The following is a 23,065-nucleotide window of genomic DNA, read 5'->3' as shown; positions in this document are numbered from 1 at the left end:
CGCTATTTAATAAAGCTGACCACTTCTCTCTGAGCCTACAAGCCTAGTTCAGCTACTCAATCACGCCCCTTGTTCTCCCACCCATGCTACGCATCACAACAGACATTTGAACGAAAACGTGGCGGACACGGAGCAGGTGCAGAGTAAGCAGTTGGTGGCCAAGAAAAAGAATATTATCTTAACCGTCTTCGTTACTCGTAATACAAAATAAAAGTTGAGCTGGTGACGTAATGCATGTTTGTTTATCGCCATTTGAACAAAAAATATCGCTATATCAGTTTTGGTCCATATCGCCCAGCCCTACTCTGACATCCTCAGGTCGACCTGCCCTCTGAGTACTCTACTGGCACATTTCCACCGGCTCTACCAGCCTCGCCTTGGCACGGCACGGTTTAAGTAGCGTTTCCACTAGCATAGTACCTGGTACCAGGTACTATGTTTATTTACCTGCTCAGGTGAGGTCCCAAAAGCCTGCTGAGTAGGTACCATGCGATGATTGGTCAGACTGCCGGCCACTGACTGGCCAGAGTGTCGTCACAAGAGGAGATGTCCCACACACAAACCAAGCTGGACAGTGCCAAACTGTAGATCACTTAAAACTACTTAACAATCCTAAAAACGTGGGTTAATCTCCAACAACTACCAGTGAAACCTCTATATTCAACAGAGGAGTCTGGTGTATTTAGGGACAGCGCCGGAGATGTGTGGACGTATTGTTAAACTACTTAACAATCCTAAAAACGTGAGTTAATCTCCAACAACTACAGAAGTTTGGTGTACATCACTAGTCACTCGTGTAGCAGTTTCACTCACAGTTTCACTCAGCTGTGCAGTGATGACTCCGCCATGTTACGTAGGTACTTTTTTTGTAGTGGAGATGCAACCTAATTGTGCCGTGCCATGTCGTGCTGAGGCGAGTCGAGTAGAGCAGGTGGAAATACGCCATATCTGATAATATATGAGCCAGTCTTTGACAGAAAGAAGGCGCTCTGGTCCTTGTCCAGCTGCAAACGAAGAGGTCTTAGCAAACAGCCACTGCGATATGAGGTCAATAATCGGCACAGAGGCTGCAGAGATACCAAGACGACGAAAAAAAAAGGATAGTTATAATCCTTGAGAAATCTATAACGTGACTGTGCCTGACACCTTCTTCTTGAGGCTATGTCACAACATCTTCACAACCTCTACCCCCAACAGCACAGTCACAACAACCCTCAACACATCCATCTCCATCATCACTCACATGTCGAGGTCAGGGGCAAAAGCCTCTGCATGTGTGTGGGGGCATTTAAGCATCCAGAGAGCACCACCACATGCACACCGCAAACACACACTCAGGCAGAGTAACTCCAGCCACCTACAACTGTTACATAACATATGCCACTGCCTACCCATCCACCAGCAGAGCTGCACCACGCTCGAGTGGAGCTGCATCGCCAGAGCACGTACACTGCAGTAGTAGAACAGTTCACTTCTCGACAACTCGTTTGAGGCACGAGGACAGACTCCTATGGGCTGATAATGTAAACATAGATTCCATTTCTGATGGCCTGATCATAAATGTGACATCTGAAAAAGCAAGGATTTTATTCAGAGAGGACCACTAATCATGCCCAGGCTTTCACTGGCCAGCCCACTAAAGGTAGGGCCCTATTTACTAAAAGCCCTATTGGCATGGAGAGACCACAGGAAGATTTTTTTTTGTTATTGTTTAAACAGACAAACTGTGGCTTTGAATTAGCTTGGACACAGATTATACGCCAATTTTTCAAACCAAAGCCAGATTTTATGTCTGATTCCGACTAAAAAAACAATACCCTTTTGTGAGCTGACGTCTCTTGAAGCCAAATATGTGAAAAGCCACAATTTAGTTGTGTGAATACCTTCAAAGGGGCCCTGGAAAAACATCTGTAATGCAAGTTATCACCACGTTCAAACACATTTTCGGTGCGAGTACATACGGCCACGGAGCTGCGAGTCAACAGAGCGTCGTCGCTGAGGATACCGATTTACTGCAGGGATACATGTGTTGTAGATGTCTTTCAAAAAAGAATCCAAAGGGTTTTCTATACGTAAATGCAGCAGCAGGGTGCATCTCGAGACAACAGCGGGTCCATTTTCTCAAAAGAATGGGTCTAACAGCATGCTCGGGGCTGGAGGTAGAAGTACAGTGTGGAAACACAAGTGTCATAATTCCTCCATTATAATTTAAAGATAGGTTATTCAATCCCAGCAATTCTTTCCAGTGTACAAACACAAACTCGAGGGAGAACTCATCTTCGGAGCAGAGTCAGTCAAGCTGCTGAACGGTGCACTTTTGATGCCAGGCTCCTCAATGAGGAAAATAAAATGTCATCGTCCAAAACCAGAGCCGTTGAGAAGCAGCGCCGTGAAACATTTAACATATCGAGTATCAAACGGGCACAGCGCAGTGTTGGTTCACATACCAACTCAGTTTGCAGCACTGTCTGATTCCATGAATACTGAATTAAAAATAAGCAGAAAAAAAAAAAACATCTAGCATTCTGGTTAAACCTTTTTTCCTTCTCAATCTCCATGGTTACATTGGTCTTAACTGGCAGCCAGTGAAAAAAATAAATAAATAACACTTATAAAGGATTTGTTAAGAGTTTATTCAGTCACGTCATCTGACACTAAGATTAATGTGGTGTGGCCTTCGTTTGTAACACAGGACAAATGCGACCTCACATAAGCCATTAAGATCCCTACATGCATAGATATCAACCATATTTGCTTTAGATAACTAAGAAGATAAAAGGGCTGACATACAATCATACAGCTACACCCATACTTTGTGTTTATTTGAAAACTGGGTGAAAACTCAATTTGCTTCCAGGCGAGCATTTTAGCCCTGCATAAGAAGCCACAGAAGTCAGTCTTGTGACAAGGTAGACTACAAGCTGGTGTAAACAGGAAGTCAATTCTCTCCTTGCCTATAGTTTAAATTAAAAAAAAACCAACAATGGTAAAAAGCACAGACCACATATAGTGGATGCAGTCTTCCGGTTTGCTCGGTGAGGCCAACCAGGAAGTAAGAATAAACTGAATAGCCACCAGGGAATGACTGTGCTGTTTGCAAAAGGAACTGTTCAAATGGAGGTCTACGTGAAAACGAGCCCACTTCTCCAATGATTTCCATCAGTAAACATTTTCCTGAGGAATTAACGGTCTCAATCACTATTTTCAGGGTTGTCAATGTAGTAAATTATGTTCGCATTAAGAGGAAAATTGAGGATAAAGCAATAGGTGCCTAGTTGCAGGTGATGTCTATGAACATCTGGTTACAAAACTTAAAAACAGTGCCAGTCAAATCACAAAGATTTCAATAAGTTCAGACAAGGGCTGAACAACTCCTCTAAATTTTATCAAAGCCGCCTGCAATTTTCAAATCGCAGGAGGCAACAATACATAATTTGGGATGAATTATTGTCTTGATCTGTGCACATCTTATTCTACAGACTGAAGAGAACATCTTTGATTCTCACAGATCTGCACACAGTAATCATTTTTTAATATGTTTTTCGAATAAAAATTTGAATAATTAGCATTCCCTCTGCTATCACAAATAATATTGCAATTCCTGTCAAAATAATCTCAATCACATATTTATTCAAAACCGTTCAGACTCTAAAAGTTGATGTCGCTCCCGGTGAAAAGTAGGTGAAAAGTAAAATCAAGGATTTCTGTTACTACACTGAAGACACTGAAAGCCAGAGTTCAAGGATCTTTTCGGTCACAGCTGATACTTGAATAGTGACCGAGAGGAACCAATCAGAAAAGTCAACATGAGTAACCATGTCATCGTTTTCAAAGACCTCTCATTTTTGCCTGTCCAGACTACCCAGGAGTTTTCAAACTAAAACGGAGACGGCAGGATTTTCAAACGTCTAAAATGGTGGGTCGGTGGGGACAGCCGCCGTATCTGGAGCAGAACTAATGCTTTTTTTAAAAACAAAAACAAAAAGGGGCTAATGTGGATGTAGCCTTGGACCCTGATGATTATTGCTCACCACAAATAATCATGTGCTTCAAACTAAAAATAATAAACTGTGTTACACAGTTTTTACTGCTAGTTATGTTTTGTTTTTTTCATTATTTATTACTGGCAGTATTCTGGTCCATGCACCGTTGTCTATTCATCGCGGGGTCTATTTAAAGCTCCACGTTGTTATTGATAGATTACACAAAGGAAACAAATATAAATTCAAATAGAAAAAAAAGAAAAGAGTAACCATAAAGAAAGCTGCAGGAAGGAAGAATCTTTACAGCTTGGAGGCAACCCACTGTGCTATTAGAGCCCCTCAGATGTCAGGTCCAAAATGGCAACCGCTGTGTTCCAAGAGGGGCTGTGCATGCAGTTCACATACTCCATCAGTCCTGGGTCATGACCAAGGGGATTCAGCAGCGGAACAACTTAAGGTTATTCCAGTCACAGAAAGCAGGAAACAGCAGTATAAACAGCAAATAGGGGAGTCACACTCACTTCCTCTCTAATGATTCCCACAGTATAAATCGTCTCAACTCAACAAACAAGTTTTATGATACACACAAAGCAAGGGACCAAAATATCACAGTTAATCCAGAGTTGAGCCAAGGAACAGATGCTTCAGCATTGATTCGAACATTTTTGTCAATTTATTAAAACCAGCGGTCCACTGCAAGTTTGTTTTTCCCACGATGACTATGTATTTTCCAATAAACCAGCTTAAAAAAAATAAGGTGGGAAAGCAGCACCTGGCATGTTGCCTGAGCTGTGAAAAGACAGCAAACACAAGGCCGGGGGGGGGGGGGGGACATGTCGAAACACCATCAAAACAATGACACCTACAAAAAGGAATGTAGGATCTGTGTGATAACAGTCAGCTGGCACATGTTAAACATACTATACTGACAAGAGGCATACTCTGAGCAAGCTCGTGTTGGCGGTACTTTAACCATTCTCACTTCACTGAAAATAAACTGTGAAGAATAAGGAAAAAAACCTGTTTGATAGTCCGCCTGGAGCCCCATCACAGTCTGAAGTAGTAGTAGAGGTTGCTGTGAGCGCAGGTTGACCTTAGAACCACCTTTGAATGCCCTCACGACATCATAAAACCCAGACCGTGATAACATTGCAGTGATAATGGAGGGCACGTACAACCTAAACTGTCCGTTCTGAGCGGACAATCACAACACCAGAGCATCTGAAAAGCAGTATGTGGATGTATTTCGCGGGACTGCAGATTCACCTGGTAACTTATCTGTTAGCTCCTCTGAGTAAAGTGGCAGAGGAGGCATCACCGACGAGTGCTCAACCCATAGACCGTACATAAAGAAAAAAAATCCATGTGTCCTCCCGAGTTATTGGTCTCAATCGGTAGTTTCAGGTCTCCTTCAATAGAACATGATGTCAATTTTGTAAATGATGTTCCCATTTAGAGGTCAATAAGGTACGACACAAATGAGTGGACAATGGTGGGATTGACAGCAGGTATGTTTGTGTACGTGTGTGTGTGTGTGTGTGTGTGTGTGTGTGTGTGTGTGTGTGTGTGTGCGTGTGCCTGCATGCAGGGAAAATTTGACTATCTTTAAAGGAATAGCACATCATGTAATATTCATTCAAACGTTTGGATTTTTTGGAAAAAGTGACATCCCTAATATGTAGTGAAGATTTCCTATCCGCGGCCCAATGATGGAGCAAATGAGAAAGTGTTACATAAACACGTAGCAATAACTACTATAAATACACCCTTGGGTTGGTGGACACGAGAGATAATGTGAACTGATTTTCTCCTCAAGGAGGTCTGATTTTTCCAGGGTGCTCCGGAAGGTGTAGTAACTACACAGATACAAATAGCACAGGCCTTCGGTACAAGCAACTTTCATGAAAACTGCAACAACCTGACGTGGAACAAACACGTCCTTGAGGACAAAGTGATGCAGAAATAAATGCGACACGTGCCCAAGCTCCTTGGGGAATTACATTCAATTTTCCACAACCTTTAAATATGGCGAGTGTTCTCAATTACACGGCTCTCCAAGAGCATGAGCAAAATACTTCCAACACCAAAGCTATAACTTGCTGTACACTGTCATACACTATAGCCTCTGGGCCACATGTCTTACTCAGACAAAGAAATGTTCTCCTTAAGGGCCAAAAATAGTCCCTTAGTAAGATATTTCTCTTCGAGGAGAAAATGTGACTGCAGCTTTTTTTTCCTACAGAACACAACCAAATCAAGGTCACCCTTTTTTCTTTTTTAAATGTAATTTTTAAAAAGGAAACACTCCTGTTTTCCAGGCTGAGACACTGCCACCAATCATCCATTCACCCCAATTAAATAAAGTATGAATCCGCCCCAATGTGAGTTTTCCAGAGACCATTTCGATTGGAAGGACACTTCAGTCTTTACCATGATTCTCTGTCCATGCCCATCCTGGATGAGGCCAGAATCTTCCCACAGTTAGTCACGGGACTGCTGGCAGGCTGAGGGGACTTGGAGGCATATGCGCATTTCCATCTGTTGCTCACTCACTGCTTTCCAAACCCCTTCCTCTGTCAGCAGCCATCTGTTTCCAACCCTACCCCACTGGCAGGAAATGTGAGCACTTCCACCATAGGGCATGGTGGATGCACAATTTTGGGGGGGGTTGAGCCTTTATTGGAAATTTAATTTAGTCTCAACCTTAAATAATAAAAAAAAAAACTATATGTATATATATATATATATATATATATATATATATATATATGTTTGTGTGGTTGTGAACATAAATTACACACTTCATGCAGAAATGATGCAAATTATGTTTTACCTCGACATACTTGTGCATGATTAGTAGGCAGAAGATCTTTGGGGTTTTTGTACTGCTATTCAGACAAAACAAGACGTTTCAAGACATGACATCATCATCACTGATATTTTACATGTAAAACAACAAGCAGGTTAACGTTAGTGGCACTTCTAAATAGCCAAAATAAATCAATCACATTTTAAAATTGACAAATGTTTTTTTCTGCCAGTTAACATGAAAAGCTTCCATTCTGCTTGTATTCTGTGGTGAATACCATAAAATACTGTGGTGAATGCTATAAAATAAAGCAGTATGCCGCCTCATTACCATCCATCACATGGTCACTTAAAACAAAATGGGGAAAAGTCTCGTTGTGACCATTTTCCTATATCTCTGCGGAAAACACTAATCCTCTGTCTCGTCCTGTACTGAAAAGCCAGCGATACAAAATGAACAAAAATGTGATGACTCAGTGAAACATTAGATCACTACTAACTACCCTACGCTATCCATTAACAATCAGACTACAAAAAAAACAAACAGCAGCAGCCCTCTACATACTGCTCATGAGAGACAGGGATGAGTATACTCAACATTCCCTTTGAAAAAAAAAAATCTGACCTGCTCACCACCTCCCCTCCCCATTCAGAACACAAGAAAAAAATTAGCTGTGCATCAATGGGAGAGAGAGGGCGCCTTTGTTTAATGGCACAATGGAGGACATTCTGTTGTCGAGGATAGTGTCACATTCAATAAGCCAATGCTATGGAGCTGCAGTCGGGAGAGGACAGCAGGGCTAACGCAGAAATGGCACCGTGACCCCGCGAGCCCCCCGCAACGTCAGACCAGGGCTCTGTTCACGGCTCACCAGCTCGGATCACCTCTGCTGCTGACCCACACTCAAGGGTCGGCTCCGGCGTTAAAACCTATTTCAGTGGGGATGTAGCGAGCATTCTGTAGCCGCTGATGAGCACAATTGGATGTGCTAATCACAAAACAGGGTGTCTATTGAAAGTCAGGCGAGTGCAAACCCTGTTTGCTGGTGTGAATCTGTTACTACCACACTCCCAAGAATAAACAAGTGACGTAAGGCTGATGTGAAGAGGGTTTTCTCAACACCCCGCACTCGGAGATTAAACATGGCTGCAAACCTGACCCTTGCCCTGCAAAGCACAGAGGTGCAACAGGCAATCTGAGTCTGACAGCAAGAGAATAAGAAATAAAAAAATAAATAAAAAAAGGAGAGTATAATCGTCTGTCCCCGCTTGGGCAAATGACGTGGGAGAGTCATGCACGTTTCTGGAGTTCAGATTAATCCATGTGCATCACATCAACAAGGCTGTAGACCTTTGAGACACAGCTAAGGAGTTCTTTCCACCTCAGTAAATGGATCAGTCATTTACCTAGATGAAGTGCATCCCTGAAGTCCATTAGTCTAAGACATGCGCCATCATAGTGGCATCCCTGTGATTTCTGTGTGGCACTTTTCCGACACACCGTTCCAGCACGATTCGGCTCGACTTGACTACTTTTTTTTTGCTTTTCCATTAGGGATCGTACCTGGTACCTGTTCTGGCGAGGTTCCAAGCCGATACTAAAACGTGACCATGTAGGAGAGTGTCGTCACTGGAAGAGGCAGCAAGTCCAACACACGTCTGTTAATCTCCAACATTAAGCAAGGAAATTTCTTTCTTCAGAATTTCTTCAGAGTCTGGTGTATATAGTGACAGTTATTGCTGAAAACCAGCGACCATGAGCCAAATCACAACCTGTTCAGTCGTGTTTCAGTTCAGTGACTGTGTCAGACGGAGTCTGTCGCTCTGCTCATGCAGGGAGTACTGAACTTATCTTATTAATTAACCGATTCTAATGATTCACCTGAAAACACCTACTTTTTTACAACTATGTAAAACATGCGACGAGAAAACCACCGCGCCAATAGTGGCATCCCTGTGATTCAATGCTGTATTTAAGATACATGTTTCTCACTATATAGATGTGTATATGTGCGTGCAGAAATAGTTATATAAGAATACAACACTCATGTTTGTGCATTAATGACAGAGCTAGAGTCAGGAGATTTTATTCTATCTTAATTTGGCATAAGGACTGAGGCAGCAGAAATAAACAACCTTTACAAAAGTATTACTATCAACACACGCATCTCAGACGCAGCAAAGGTTAGCTGTTGTTACGTACAGGGAGATGAATGTTGCAACTTCAGTACTTCTTGGTGAACTACAACCTAAACACACTTCAAATGTGGAGTTTTGTCACTGCAACAATTTCCCTCAGTTAGCTTTTGTGTATGCATAAAACAGACACATGAAACATGCTGATTGGTAAGAAAAACCCTTCATTTTCCTCACATTTAAAGAGTGCAGTGCTGCCAACTGTTCATCCTTTCCTCAAATCCTCGTGCTATGTTACAGGGAAGTGCATTAGTATAATGAGAAAATGGAGGGAGGCGGAATCGGGCCACGGTTGGACCTACTCCATGCTTCACAGATGCATTTGTTTGAGGCTTTATTTGGGCACAAGATCTACACAACTAGTAAATACTCAGCGAGCTACTCTACTCTGCTGTACATAAACACAGGCATTCCACATTAAGAGAATTTTACATCGACATACCGCGTACGACGACACAGCTGGTGATTGTGACAGACATTTCAACACTCTCTGATCCATATTCACAGATACAGTCTGGAAATACAGTATAATGAGCACATTGTGGAGATTCCCTTCGCCAGAAGTGGCGGCAGCATTCTACTGACACAGATGGCCCTCAGTGACAACTGTCCAGTCCAGCTAACTTAAACACACACATGCACACACACACACACACACACACACATTCTTGTAGTGCTCTCTAAGAACACTTATAGACCATAACATCATAACTGCAAGCCTAACCTTATCCTTACCCTAACGCCACCCAATTCTAACCCTAAAACCAAATCGTAAGGACCAGCAAAGATGTCCTCACTAAGTTCGGTCTGAATCAAAAGCACACACAGATCTGTGCAGTTATTTGTCTTAGGACACTGCACTGCCTTCCATTCCTCTGAACAGCCTAAACAAAGCATTATCCCTATCCCCTTAACTATAAACAGTTAATGCCTAACCCTGCAGGGCCAGGTTTAGGTGTCCATGAGGACAACTGGTCCTGACAAGGCCAGTGTTTATTTTTAAATACACACACACATCCCCGTAAGAGCCTATATTCCGTTATAGTCGATTAATCTGTTATATTATTTGCTCAATTAATCAAGTAGTTATCAGTGTTTTTGTCATGTTTTGTCCACAAACCATGTCATTTTGTACATGTAGCATATGAACTAGAAATATTCACATTTAAGAAGACGGAAAAACTTTAAAACTTAAAAAGAAAAAAAAAAAAAAAGAAAAAAAATACATTTACCATCATGTCCCACGACTTTAAAACTGTATGATTACAGCAGGCGGGCAAATAAAACCAGCGTTAATTAAGATATTTCCATTTTACATCTCTGTGGTCGTGAGGAAATGAATCGTGCTTTAGCAGCTATAGAGAGGGCGATGCATTATCATAACTCTCGGCTTGCGATTAGCAGATAGATGAGCACTCATGTCCTCCTTGGCTAGAAGAGAAGATGCAGTGTGTACCAGGGAGCTGCGAAGATGCCACACAATGCCAACAGAGAGCTGCGAGGCTTCAATCTGTGTGCTTTTTGTATCCCTCTGTGTCGTCCCTAGTGCCATTTGAGCACACAAAGTCCCATTGTGTGGTTCTTATTAGTCCTTTCTTGAAATCCCGAGAACCCCTCTTGAGCAGCAGTGGATTTAGGCGACTGCCCTTGCTCTGACATTGGACTGCATGCTGTAGACATGAATGCCTGGGTGAGCTTATGCAGTAATTACTCAAGATACATGATAACATTACAACAACGTAATACTTGGCTCAAGGAAATCCCCGCAAAATACACACAGGAGTCAGAGTCCTGAAATCGCCGCCAGCTGTAGACAGAGTACAATGACATCTTCGTCGAATGCCGATCCATGCAGTTTGTGGTCTTTGCAATATACGTGGCACACACTACGGGCAGATTTGTGCGCCATATGCCCACAAACGCCCATTAGTCATTCATCCGTCTGCAGGAAGTCCTCGGAAAACTAGAAGGATTTCATACAGGTTTGACAGGAATATAAAGCAGGCTAGAAAATCTGAACTACAATGCAAACGGAACCAAGGAACACTATTCCCAGGGCATAGTCTCTTTAATTGAACACTCCTCCACTTTGAAATGAATGGCTAAAAATATAACTGGAATCATAATATAGATACAGTCTGTTTCCATATCTGAGCGATGTGGATTTTTTCTCTTCATCCCTCCAATCAAATCACTTTTCTACAACTGGAGTTCACAGTCCGCTGATTCACTTTTTAATTAAGTATAAAAAAAAAAATCTCCAAATAATGTTTATTCACACATCTGAATAAATGTACCTATCTGCTACTTCCAATTATTGTAGAAGCAGTAGGGGCGTGGTGTTGTCCCAGATGACTGCAGGATATCAGCTTGGATATCTTAACTATCTCTATTAAAACTGCTGTGACAGCTACTATTATCACTCCCCTCCCTCTCCTTATGTCACCTTTCAAACATGTTCTGTTGACAGAGAGGCATCTACCTCAGGAACAGAGAGGACCGCCTCTTTGACATGATCTGGCTCCTGATTGGATAAGCAAATACTCCTAAACATGTACTTAAAACTGCAGTGTGTAACATAACTTCAGTTGCATCCAAACTATGACTCGCACTCCGTGTTTCTCAGTATAGCAATGTTTAGATTAGAGCTGAAACAATTACTCGATGAATCGGTTATTGAACAATTACTCATTTAAATGTCAACTATTTTGATAATCGATTAATATGTTTGAAGCTTTTATTCAAGATTGAAACAAGATTTCTGATTGTTTTAGCTTCTTAAATGTGAATATGTTCTGGTTTCTTTGCTCCAGATAACAAAGCAATCATAAAAAGTGACAAAGGACATTTGAGAACATCATCATTTCCAGGTTTGACAAACACTGATCAACATTTCTTTAACGTTTTCGGACATTTTATGGACAAATGTATTTTCCCTACACTTCTACTGCTATTTTTAATTCTTACACAACTGAGTGTTTAACCTGATACCACGTGATTGCTGCTGTTGGTACAATCCTCAGCCGCATTTGCATTTCATGGATGACAACTCCACACACAACACGTCGTGTTTCTTCCGCATCATCAACGTTATACTTCACAGCGAGGACTTAAGATGGCTGCTGAGGAGAGAGGCACGGACGGTGAAATGTCAGGACAAGAGAAGAGGTTTGGCGCAGTTATCAATTATGACGCTTCAACATTAGACGGACGAAGTGATGTGCTTTCATCAAACGTGTTAATTGCACTTCCCTGGTTTTAATGTTACCCTTTCTTTCCATATATCCATTTCTTTCTCTTACTGTTATTGCGAATACATACGAGCGGGTTGTTCAAAATTAAGCCTTGTTCTAAATATATTCTAGCAGTATAGATGAGGATCTCAAACTGTGGTACGAGTACTCAGAAATACTGTTCTACAAACAAAAATAGCAAAATAATAACAATTAGAGTCACTTTATCTCTCGCTCCATCTTCATCTAATGTCGCTATACTAGTGAGTGAAGTATATGTGAGGAAGAGGAGGATGATGAGAGAGCAAATGATCCCATTGGGGATAAATCTGCCTCCTGTGAAAAGTCTTAGGTGGAAATTTTCAAGTCACTGTAGCATTATTATATTATATTATATAAAGGTTCTCTTATCCACAAGGCTGTTTTATCCAACTGGTAAACTGGACAACAACCAAAGTCCCAAATTCAGTTGCTTTTTGGTAATTTCATTATTTCGAAAAAATTGTCAAGAGAATTCCAAACATTTTTGCACAACCGCATCCTGCAGTGCTGCATTATCCTCTGACCCAGAATCTAAAAACGTCTCTGTTCACTAGTCACTCAATTCACAGTATGCTCACATAGTGTATTTTCATAATTAAAGTGGTGTGTCGTCGAATTAAAACACGACACAGACTAGCAGAGAGTGTGGGCACAGGTATTCCAACATGGGGAAGGCTGGTGTGTGCCTGTGTGCACGTCACAATGAAGCAGCCATCTTAAGTGTGCGGTGTTCAATGCATTTCATAGAAATATGTGAGTGCAACAGGCACTCAAAGGTAAATATCTGTCCTGGGGCACGTACAGGATTGTGAAAGTGCAGCGATATATGTCTATTGAAGTACTTAAGCAATCCACTTGCTGTCCACCTCTCGAAAACCTCTCACAGGCATTTTGCTTACATAGTTCCTGGCCTTGTCATTCCAACATTATTACTCTTATTAGTATATTATTTAAAAGAAAAGAGGAGAGAAAAACGAGTCAGTGTGTGTTGTGATTTGTCTAACCAAGTGAAAAGACATAAAAACTTTAGGAAAAACCAGCATGGTGTGTCATCGTTGTCATAAAATAGATCTTATTACTACACAAAACAACAGTGAGACCCAAGTAACAATGGGAATTCATTTTGTAAAGGCTGTAATTTGTATTCACTCTCTTCAGCATTTTCAGATAAACGCATGAGCTACTGGTTCCTTAGCAACAGACTCTGCAATGATGCAAGTTTGAAGAGGAACAGATCTGCAGTTCTTCAGTGCAGGGGAAGATGAGTTGGCCAGTCTCCTGTTGCAGCCTCTTAAGGTTACACTTACATAAGAAAATGCTTTTCAGCACTTCAGCTAATGCTATACACGCCATAATATCGCCAACGTCCTTTGACATACAGTACATGCACAGGAACATCACTTCAAAACTATTTTCCCAACCTTGACCTTCCACACATTAGCAGTGCCGTAAACTCATTCACAAAAACAGCGCTTTGGGCTTGAATGTTGTTGTTTTTTTTCAGTTTAGAACTTTGTGTGCGCCTGCAAGTGTGGACATAATGCCACAACATAATTTTTGTTTTTAAGCCCAGGGCTACCAAGGACAAAAACAATGGGACAGCCTTCTGAGGGAAATCAATTCTCAAACAACAACAGTGAAGCATCACTTTGGAATCACATATTTCAGAGATTTTTGCTCATGTTCAACACTCAATAGCAAAGAATGCAACGACTGAGAGACGAGCACCTTCAACTACTGAACCGCACTGTGAATCAGCTCTGAATTATTCCGATTATGATGTTTATGTGAGCGGACGAGCAAATATCCCACTCGTATTCATGCCTTTGTGTTACAGAGCATAGATTGCGTTCACTGTCGTGAAAACTCCACTGTCTGGAATGTCAATGTCAATATCAGTGTGCCATGTGCGTAGCGTACAGTAGAGGTGGCCTTCAGATATGACAACAACGTTAAAGAATAGATTCAAACATTTAAAGTATAGTGTGCCATGCTTTCCAAGTGTATGTGACACTGCAGTGGAAGAACACTGACAATGGTCAAGAGTCTGCTCATCTCCGAGGCAGAAGAAACAAAAAAAAGTCCAAATTGGTTTTGAGAATAAAACAAGCCACCTCCTTTCTGTTTATAAAAAAGATATATCCAAGAAATAACCCATAAAAGGCTCCAGTGTTATCCCATCAAGACGCCCGCCCTCACCGAGTAAATTATGCAACTAAACTAAGGGAACCAGAGGGAAAATTAATACATGTATCCTTTACTCAAACGGAAACATGCTGATCTTGTTCTTTCACATCAAGAATACTATTATTATCTGCTGTGATTTGTCCCAGTCTACCGCTTCATAACACCCAAAACTACCCAGTTGGTCTCGTCATTGCCTGATATCCCGGTAAATAACCAATGCTGCTTGCATATTCCGTTTCTTCCACATAGAGGAAGGATTATCTAGAGTCTCTCCGACAATCTTTAGATCTGACGATAACCATGAAATATGACAAATCTGCATTTACCAGGAAGCGTGCACACTTTGTGTCAATCAATACACTGTACACGTTGATATTTTGTTAGAATACAACAACACGTCCGTGTAGACTCTCATTCATCCAGGTCATACGTCAAAGGACACTGAATCAGTAGCAACTGAACTCTAAGGTGTTTCACCTCTCACATCCAAGAGGCTTCTTCAGTTCACGGATGAGAGGTGAAACGTCTCCAAGGAAACCATCCCTCCAGTTGCTACTGAGTCAATGACGTATGGAGTCAACAACACATTTTACTATGAATCTTTGCCACTGGTTTGCTGTCAAGTCTTCCTAGAAACTAAACGTAGGGATTGATGACCAAAATACTAAGTGTAGACTTTGTTAAATTGACAATTGGCAGTCAAATACCAAACAATAACACAGCGAGGCATTTTATCTCCGATCTTATCACCAACCCTCTTGCACTGTCAACTCATAATCTCTACAAACAACAGAGCGAAAATGCAAGAAACAAGAAATCAAAAGCACTTGTGTTTTACAATGTTGGGAATCTAATTGTGATTTTTGTTCCTGCGATATTGCAGCTCCATTAATTCATTCATTCATTCATTTATATTCTACTACTTTTTTCCTCCACATGAAGGTCGCAAGGAGCTGACATAGGGTGCGAAAGGAGAGTAAACCCTGAGCAGGTAATCAACCCATCGCAGGGCCAACATACAGAGACAAAATAAATGTCACTCACATTTCAATTTAGAGGGTCCAATTCACCTAATCTGCACCTACCTGCACTGACCTAATCTAAGACAGACTACCCAGAGAGAACACACGCACACACGGGGAGAGAACATGTGAACTACACGCAGATAAGCTCTCTGTCGAACTGACAATAGGGATCCGACTTTCTCACTGTTAGGCAACAATGCTAGCCACTGCACCACCATGTTAAATTTGAAATGTGGATTACCACATAGCACCATCAAATATTAAAGGGTGCTTTCAAATGGTCAAATGAAGAATAAACTTAAATCATTATGGTGCTGCTGTGTTTGTTTAATTCACATTTGATTACTGATTCAATTTGATCAGTTTTTTTTATTTATCAGATTTTTTTCAAATCTTTTACTCATAAAACTTGACAGAAACACAGTGTAGGGCTTTTCTTTATAGGAAGTGACTTTGATATCGACTTTTTGTCAATTGTATATTATTTTTTCAATCCCGACGCCCTCTGTTGTTGTAGGAATGACATTTAGCTCTGGAAATTTAGTCAAAAAAAAAACCCTGTATTTTTTGGGTGAAGTGGGCCTTTAACTACACTATATTACAATGCAAAATTGAGAACTTAAAGATATGACTTGTTCCTAACATGCATGTGTTTGATCATGAGGATCATATCACAAAATAAAACACCTAATAGCAGCCCCTTCGCTGTTTACTAACTGCGTTGTTTTTTTTCAAACTGCAATTTTTCGATTTGAAAGCAGTTAATAGTTCGTCAGGACCTGTGACAGCTCATTCTGATGGACAGGTATAGGCTTCTCTGTCTGCCACAGCACGTCTGTGTGGGTGAGGAGGAGCACAGAGAAGAAACATGTTAAGAAACTGCCACCATAATTGAAGACGCTCACATTTGTCAGTCAGTGCATCACCCTCGCTTGGATTTAACAGGCTGTTGTAGCTTTCCACACACTTGTGTGATTCACTGTCACTCTTCCTTGGGCTGCTGATAACATTTAGACTTGATTTCCAGCGTGAAAAAGAACTTGTCTGTTGACACAGTCTATCATGTCCTCCCTTTGGGGTACGCCATCATTCCTTCTTGTCTTGTCTTGTCCCCAGTGTTACAAATGTGAGTGTGAATGTGTCTCTGCATTGGGTTTTTATTTTTTACGGCGATCACTGTGCTATACTTTGATGGAACATTTGACATTTTGGTAAATCCTCTCTTTCACAGACATGGATAGAAGAAAAAAAAAGACCCTCAGTCTCTCACTCCACTGGGTTACATGAAAAAACAAAATCCTTTTTAACAGATGCCTCTAAAAGCAGCAGAACCAGTTTTTTCTTTTAAGAAGGGAGCTTATTATTACATTTGCACGGGCTGCTTCTTGTGACCGCATTTGAACATTTCACTGCAGAGCAGGGGGGCAATTCAATCCTCCAGCAGGACAATGAGCTCTGCTACACCCCCCCAGTCTCAAAGTGTGATTGTTGACACTGTGCTGTGAACCAATGGATGACAATGTTTCCAAGTGTGCATCAAAGGAGAGGAAACACACACACACACGTATAAACAACACCCCCTCTGTCCCCAAAATCCTAAATGAATGGAAGTCCAGTGTGATCCCCACCCCCCCTCTACTCACCTTCAATGGAGATTACATGCTCTCGGATCTGGTTCTGCAGGGCCAGGTCATCGATGCGCTCGATCAGGTCGTAGATGGCGTAAATGTTCGGGTGCACAGACTCGAACCGGTGGATCTCGGCTCTGATGGCCGCTGAGTTGGACAAAACAAACTGCGAGCCCGCTGGGCCGCCTGCTTGTGCAGTCTGGCCCGAAACAGTCCCCGAGCCGAACTGTCCGGCTCCTGAGCTCGCAGACGATCCGGATCCGAACTGGGACGGGATGGACTGGGGCACTGGGACGGGCGCGGGGACGGTGCCTGGAGTGGGCATGGCTGGTTGAGACTGCTGCGTGATACCGGACACTGTGACGCCGGACTGGAAATTCATGTCGGGTCGTTTCTTCTCCGGCAGCGACTGTCTGTGACTCTCTCACAGCGGCGGCGGCGGCGGCGGCTCACACACAAACGTGCACACTAGAATTCGGAGACTCGGGCGACGCGAACAAAAGAAGTCCGCGCGAACAGCTGCGGTGGGAAACGGTCAGCAGCACGCGCGTCAATAGTTGTTCGTCAACTGCAACGCAACACAACGCGGCTCTTGTTCATATTATGAAAACTTGACTGTGATTCATTTTTCGTGGAGTGGCCAGATCTGTCCACGGCCCCCTTCTTTCTCCCGCAATGCCTACTCGCACTTGGACACTCCTTAACTGGCCAAACACCGCAGTTTGAGGCAAAGCTGGGTTTTTTTTCCGGGCTTGCCCTGTTTGAAGGAGACAATGGGCTCGGCTGCTTCAGCGAGGCGCCAGCCTGCTCCGCTGCCGTCAATGCGTTGTTTCTGCGATGAAACGAAATAACGTTTAGTCCTCTTTGGTCCAAGTGGTCCCTGCCCAGCGCCCTCCTCCGCACGCTGAAACGTCACCCATCACGTAATTGTACTTGAGATGGGGGAGGGTGTGATTGGATTTGAGCGGAGGGGGAGAAAAACGCAGCGTGCACATCATTATATACATATATATATATAAAAACCTACCTGACAGTTATGCAACCACAAAAGGAAGAAAGAACAAGAAGAAAACACGCCGTTGAGAGACAGGAGTGATCTGGCATAGGGAATGCTAATGCTATGCTGCTTCTTCCTCTTAGATTGTTATTATTCTAAACAACAAACGCCTCAATGGGATTAATAAATATAGAATTCAGGCAGCAGCACATTCAACAGGGTTACAGACAAAATAACACATGTGCACAGACAAAAAAAAAGTAGGTTAATCTGAAAGAAAAATATAATACAGAATGATATAAAATATCATATTACAAATATTCAGCTCTTTACCGCCATCTGTTCTTGTAAATGCTTTCAAAGCTGATGTTTTCCCACATCAGTGCAGACATTAAGTCTAATGGGACATTTAATAAAATTAAAATCCATAATGAAAGGAGCCTAAGTTTGGAGTTAATGATAAAAACTATATATATATATATATATACCAGTGACTGGTTCCAAGGACGGATGAAGGTGGTCGTCCAATCCTGGCATACAAAAGGAGAAGGGGCTTTAACACTGTGTCGATATATAGATATAGACATAGATATATGCACTGAGAGGATGTTTACATGTCCACAACATCACTGTATACAAGCAATGACATGAGAGTGACGACAAACCACCCGTGTGTCAAGATTAGGCCCGAGTCCTTATGAAGCATAGATTTAACCCTGCAAACTACAACAGGAAGCATAGATTGTGGTCAGTGTTTGATCATTCATGGGTATGCCTATGTTGTTCCCGGAGCAACCCAGTCAGATGGGTTTGGTTATGTCCAGACACACACACACACACACACACACATCTGATTTGATCACTTGCAGATAAGTGTTGGCAGCCTGTCTGAAAAGATCTGATTTGAGAGAGCAGATGTGTTTTGTAGCAGTAGCATTTGTTTTCAGTCTGTTAACACAAAAATGCAACTTTTTATGACTACTCCTGACATAATGCAGTATTTTTTTTTACAAAATACTCTCTTGTTGGGTACAGAACATCTAGCATTGAGCCTCTTATGTACTGGGCGAGCTCTGCATGCGTGCACATGTGTTACTATTCATATCTGAGAGAAGACAATAACTCACAGTCTAAATATGTACTCTATTATCTTATATATTCATAGGGAAAGCCTTACAGTAGGGATGCTCATGAAGAAGTGGTGTGATGTGGGTCACAGTTTAAAGGGAAGAGACAGAGCCACCTGCTGGTACACATGTGCTTTACACCAACAGCTGCTATCCATATATGACAGACAGACAAGCTAAGCTCTGCAGCAGCAGCAGCAGCAGCCGTGACGTGCATGCAGATAGTGACTGATTGGCTGAAAGGCATGAAAGTAATTTGATTGCCCTTCAGGTCAGGAATTTTGATGCAGAAAATACATGTATTAATAAAAAAATGTCAAAAAGATTGATATGGTGGAGCACAAAAAACATCATTCCAGTCCTTGAACTTCTACCAAAGAAAGTTTTGGATGAAAATCCCGTTCCTTTATACTATGAAACACAAATGCAGATTATTTAAATGTGGTGCTGTTGTTGTAAGTCTTAGAAACTCTGCTTGTGTGTGTGAGTGTATAATTATGTGTGTTTAGTCCGTTATGTAACCAAACTTGTAGTGACAACAAAGATGCACATCTCCAAACTGCTGCATTATGACAGCCACTGTTTCATTCTTCAGTGGTTGCAGTATTATTGCATTTGAGCAAAGTCACCAGTCAACAGAGAGCTGTTTTGAGGATTATGATCATTATGCTCATTATTATTACATTTTGGACTTTGCTGCTGACTGGGTTTTTCCGAGGCAACATCTTTCCTGCTGACATTATGTTGCGGTTCATGACACATAAGTTAAATTGAAGAATCCCTCTGAGACCTAAAGGCATTTTTTGTTGAATCGTGGTTATTTACTGAAAACGTACACTTTGTCTGAAACCACACACTTCTATACTTTTATCACATCACAACAAACATTTTCAGTTACATACTGCATACCTCATTGTCAGTGGTGTGGTGTATCTTCAGCCTTCTCCCGCCACCTGCTGACCAAATGTGGAACTCCGCCACACAGACATTCTTGTGTGATGATTATTGGGACCATTATCAGCAGCAGTGGTCGTTCTTTCTTCCACTTTTTGTGTTTGTTTGTTTTCTAATAGTGTCACGGGTTGGAACTGATATAGCAGGGTTTTTCAAACTTCAAATTAGAGGCTCTGAAAACATCTCAGTATCAAATAGATTATTACTTTCTGCCCGACACCATCATTTATTGTTTCTGATTATATGCATGATTGCTTTATCCTCTCTGTGATTACATGAATTATGTAGTAAACTCGCTGGCTCATTTCTATGATAATGTTGTGTTGCTGTTTCATCTAGACACCTGGTGTCATAAGGGATATAACACATACAAGGATCACATGCAGGACTATCAGTTTTGACAAAAGGTTACCATAACATGTTTTGATACCAGCAACTATTCTTTTTTACAGGCCAAGGACCCCCAAACTGATGCAGGCGCAGGGACTATATATATATATATTGTTTTAAATTGTTTTTAATCTTAAACTGGCCATGTATAAACATACCTTGTTATTGTGCATTCAACATTAAGCTATTCAAACAATACACAGGTTCATATATTCATGTTTTTATTTTAAACAAGTGCGGGGCACAGTGAGTCGCATGGCCGTGCCACTGCCATTTATAAACATACCTTGTGAACTGAGTGTCAATATCAACAATTATAATCATGAATACAGGCTCTTCAAATTGATTTTATTTGAAATATAATTGTGGAAATGAAAAAGAGTGATATAAACGTGCATAAACACACCTGTTATCTTGCATACAATACTGAGCTATTAAAATAACTGACAGATTCATGTTTTTGTTTTAAACAACATAAAATTCTGCTTCAGGCCCCTTGCCTCCATTTTAGGATACATATACACAAGGAGTTTAGGACAATCCACATGTTTTGGTTTGTTTGTTTTAAAACTGTATCAGCTTCTTTTTATCCACACTGAACAGGCACTCTGGGAGCCCTAAAATGCTATTTTTGGAGAAAGGGTCAGAGAGTGAAAAAAAAAATCTCACAACACCACGCCTGACTTTTTGTGGATGGAAAAAGGATGATGTCATAGTCCCACTTCAGTGCACAAGGTTTATGAGTATGCTCTTCTTACTTTTTGGTGAATGTCTGTGGCAGCATTACAGCGCCACATAAAGGCCTTACATATTAATAGAAAACTTTTCAGAACAAAAAACAAAAAAAGATAGATTCTGTTTCCACATAGACTGACCTTTTTTATGTCATAACCCCGGAGGTTGACATCTTGGCTCGTCAGCCGAGTCACCAGGGTGACAAAGTTGGTCAGTGTCTGTGTCTCATGGATGACGGCGTTAACAAAGGGCAGGTGATTACTATCTTTAACCTACACCTGATGACTTCCCAAGCTGCACCAAGCTGAGCTCTTCTTAGACCTGCTCTGAGATAAAAAAGATAGAACTTCTTTTTTAGCTCCATCTTGTTATGATAAAGTTATGGATGTGTGATCTAAGCTCCTCACAGTGTATTTTGGGATACTTAGCCAGAAACAGAAGAACCCATCTGACTCTAGGTGCAGTCAGGAAAAAAAACCAAGAAGACTTGATATAGATTACAGTTTTATGGAGGATTTCCATTCATAGTTGAGTAGGTTTACTCTATGTTCAGCTACACTCAGATACTGACACTGGAAGTGAAGACATTCAGTATACAATATGTTGTGGTTGTCAGTACAGCTCACTTCATTTTACCCCTGGCAAACAGTCTGTGCATCCTGCCTTTTGCCAAATGTCAACTGGGATTGGCTTTTTCTTGACCTGCGCAGATCAGATCAAAGGTTATTCAGTGTCACTAATGCATTGAAGGAAGGTTGGATGAGATAACGTTTACCTTTGCTACATGTATTGTTTCTTACGTAAGATCTCTTGTTTGTATCTCAACACATGGTTTGGATTTCAGTGTGGGATTTTGGAATCTGGATTTATAAAAAATTGGCAGTCACAAAGTTGATCTGTGAAATTATGATTTATTTTTAGTACAGGGCTATTCTGTTACCAATGGATATTCTTGTTTTTGTGTAAGTTGAAGTTTTGCCCAACACAGTCTATCTATCGTTTCAGTTAAATATCCCATTAACACCAAATGAGAATGTTTTCAGTTATAGTTTAATATAGCTTGATTTTAGTTGTAAATACTTCTATAACCCTGCTTAGCTCACACTGACCTTATTTTATCTCTTTCTTGCTGTTATTCTTATCGCTCTTATTTTTCTATTTTGTATTTTATATCTATCTATTTTTTCAATTTCGTTGTACTGTGCAATGACAATGACGTCTCTCTGCTTTGGCTTGGACTCAGGGACAGTATTTGATATTACCAGTAGGTGTCAGTAGCGGGTTGTTTACTCGGTGGTTTCTGGCGCTGTACTCTGTCAACAGGAAGTCAGTTCAGTTATAACGTGGGATTTTTTTATAGCTCAGACATGAAAGATGAAGAGTGAGGCTTAGTACACCTGAGTAGGTGGTGTTGGGTCATTTAAACTAGTTAAAACTAGTTAGCATTGTGATGATCAGCTAATATCCAATCTTCCATTATTTGGCCTATTTTGTTTATTATTTTTTTATTTGGTGGCTGTGATGCCTTGCAATAGCTGCGATTAGGGCTGAACGTTTTGGGGAAAATATGTATTATTATTAGAAGTATTAAGATTCTCATTTGATTTGTAATATATTTCAGGGGACACCTAGTTTGTTTTGATGGGATGACTACTGTCAGGTTTTAATCTTGAATAATTGTAATAAAAATTATACAAGATAAAAAATATCAGTAAAAACTTTATACAAGTGGACTTCTATATGGGACAAACCAAAAATGC

At 41.2% G+C, this 23,065-nt stretch overlaps 1 protein-coding gene across 1 annotated transcript in view; it reads right to left on the bottom strand.

Annotated features, from left to right (window-relative positions):
- agap3 (ArfGAP with GTPase domain, ankyrin repeat and PH domain 3) overlaps positions 1 to 17,940 on the bottom strand; it is a 117,710-nt gene extending 99,770 nt beyond the window's left edge. Inside the window, exon 1 of the mRNA XM_058619803.1 lies at positions 17,118 to 17,940. Within this exon, the coding sequence (XP_058475786.1) occupies positions 17,118 to 17,484 (367 nt within the window). The 5' untranslated portion in view covers positions 17,485 to 17,940. The remainder of the gene's footprint in view (positions 1 to 17,117) is intronic.
- Positions 17,941 to 23,065: the final 5,125 nt, after the last annotated feature.

Source organism: Solea solea, chromosome 1 (assembly GCF_958295425.1).
Source record: "Solea solea chromosome 1, fSolSol10.1, whole genome shotgun sequence".
NCBI lineage: Eukaryota > Metazoa > Chordata > Actinopteri > Pleuronectiformes > Soleidae > Solea > Solea solea.
Note: the sequence above shows the minus strand (reverse complement) of the source record. Positions and strands in the feature narration are given on the sequence as shown.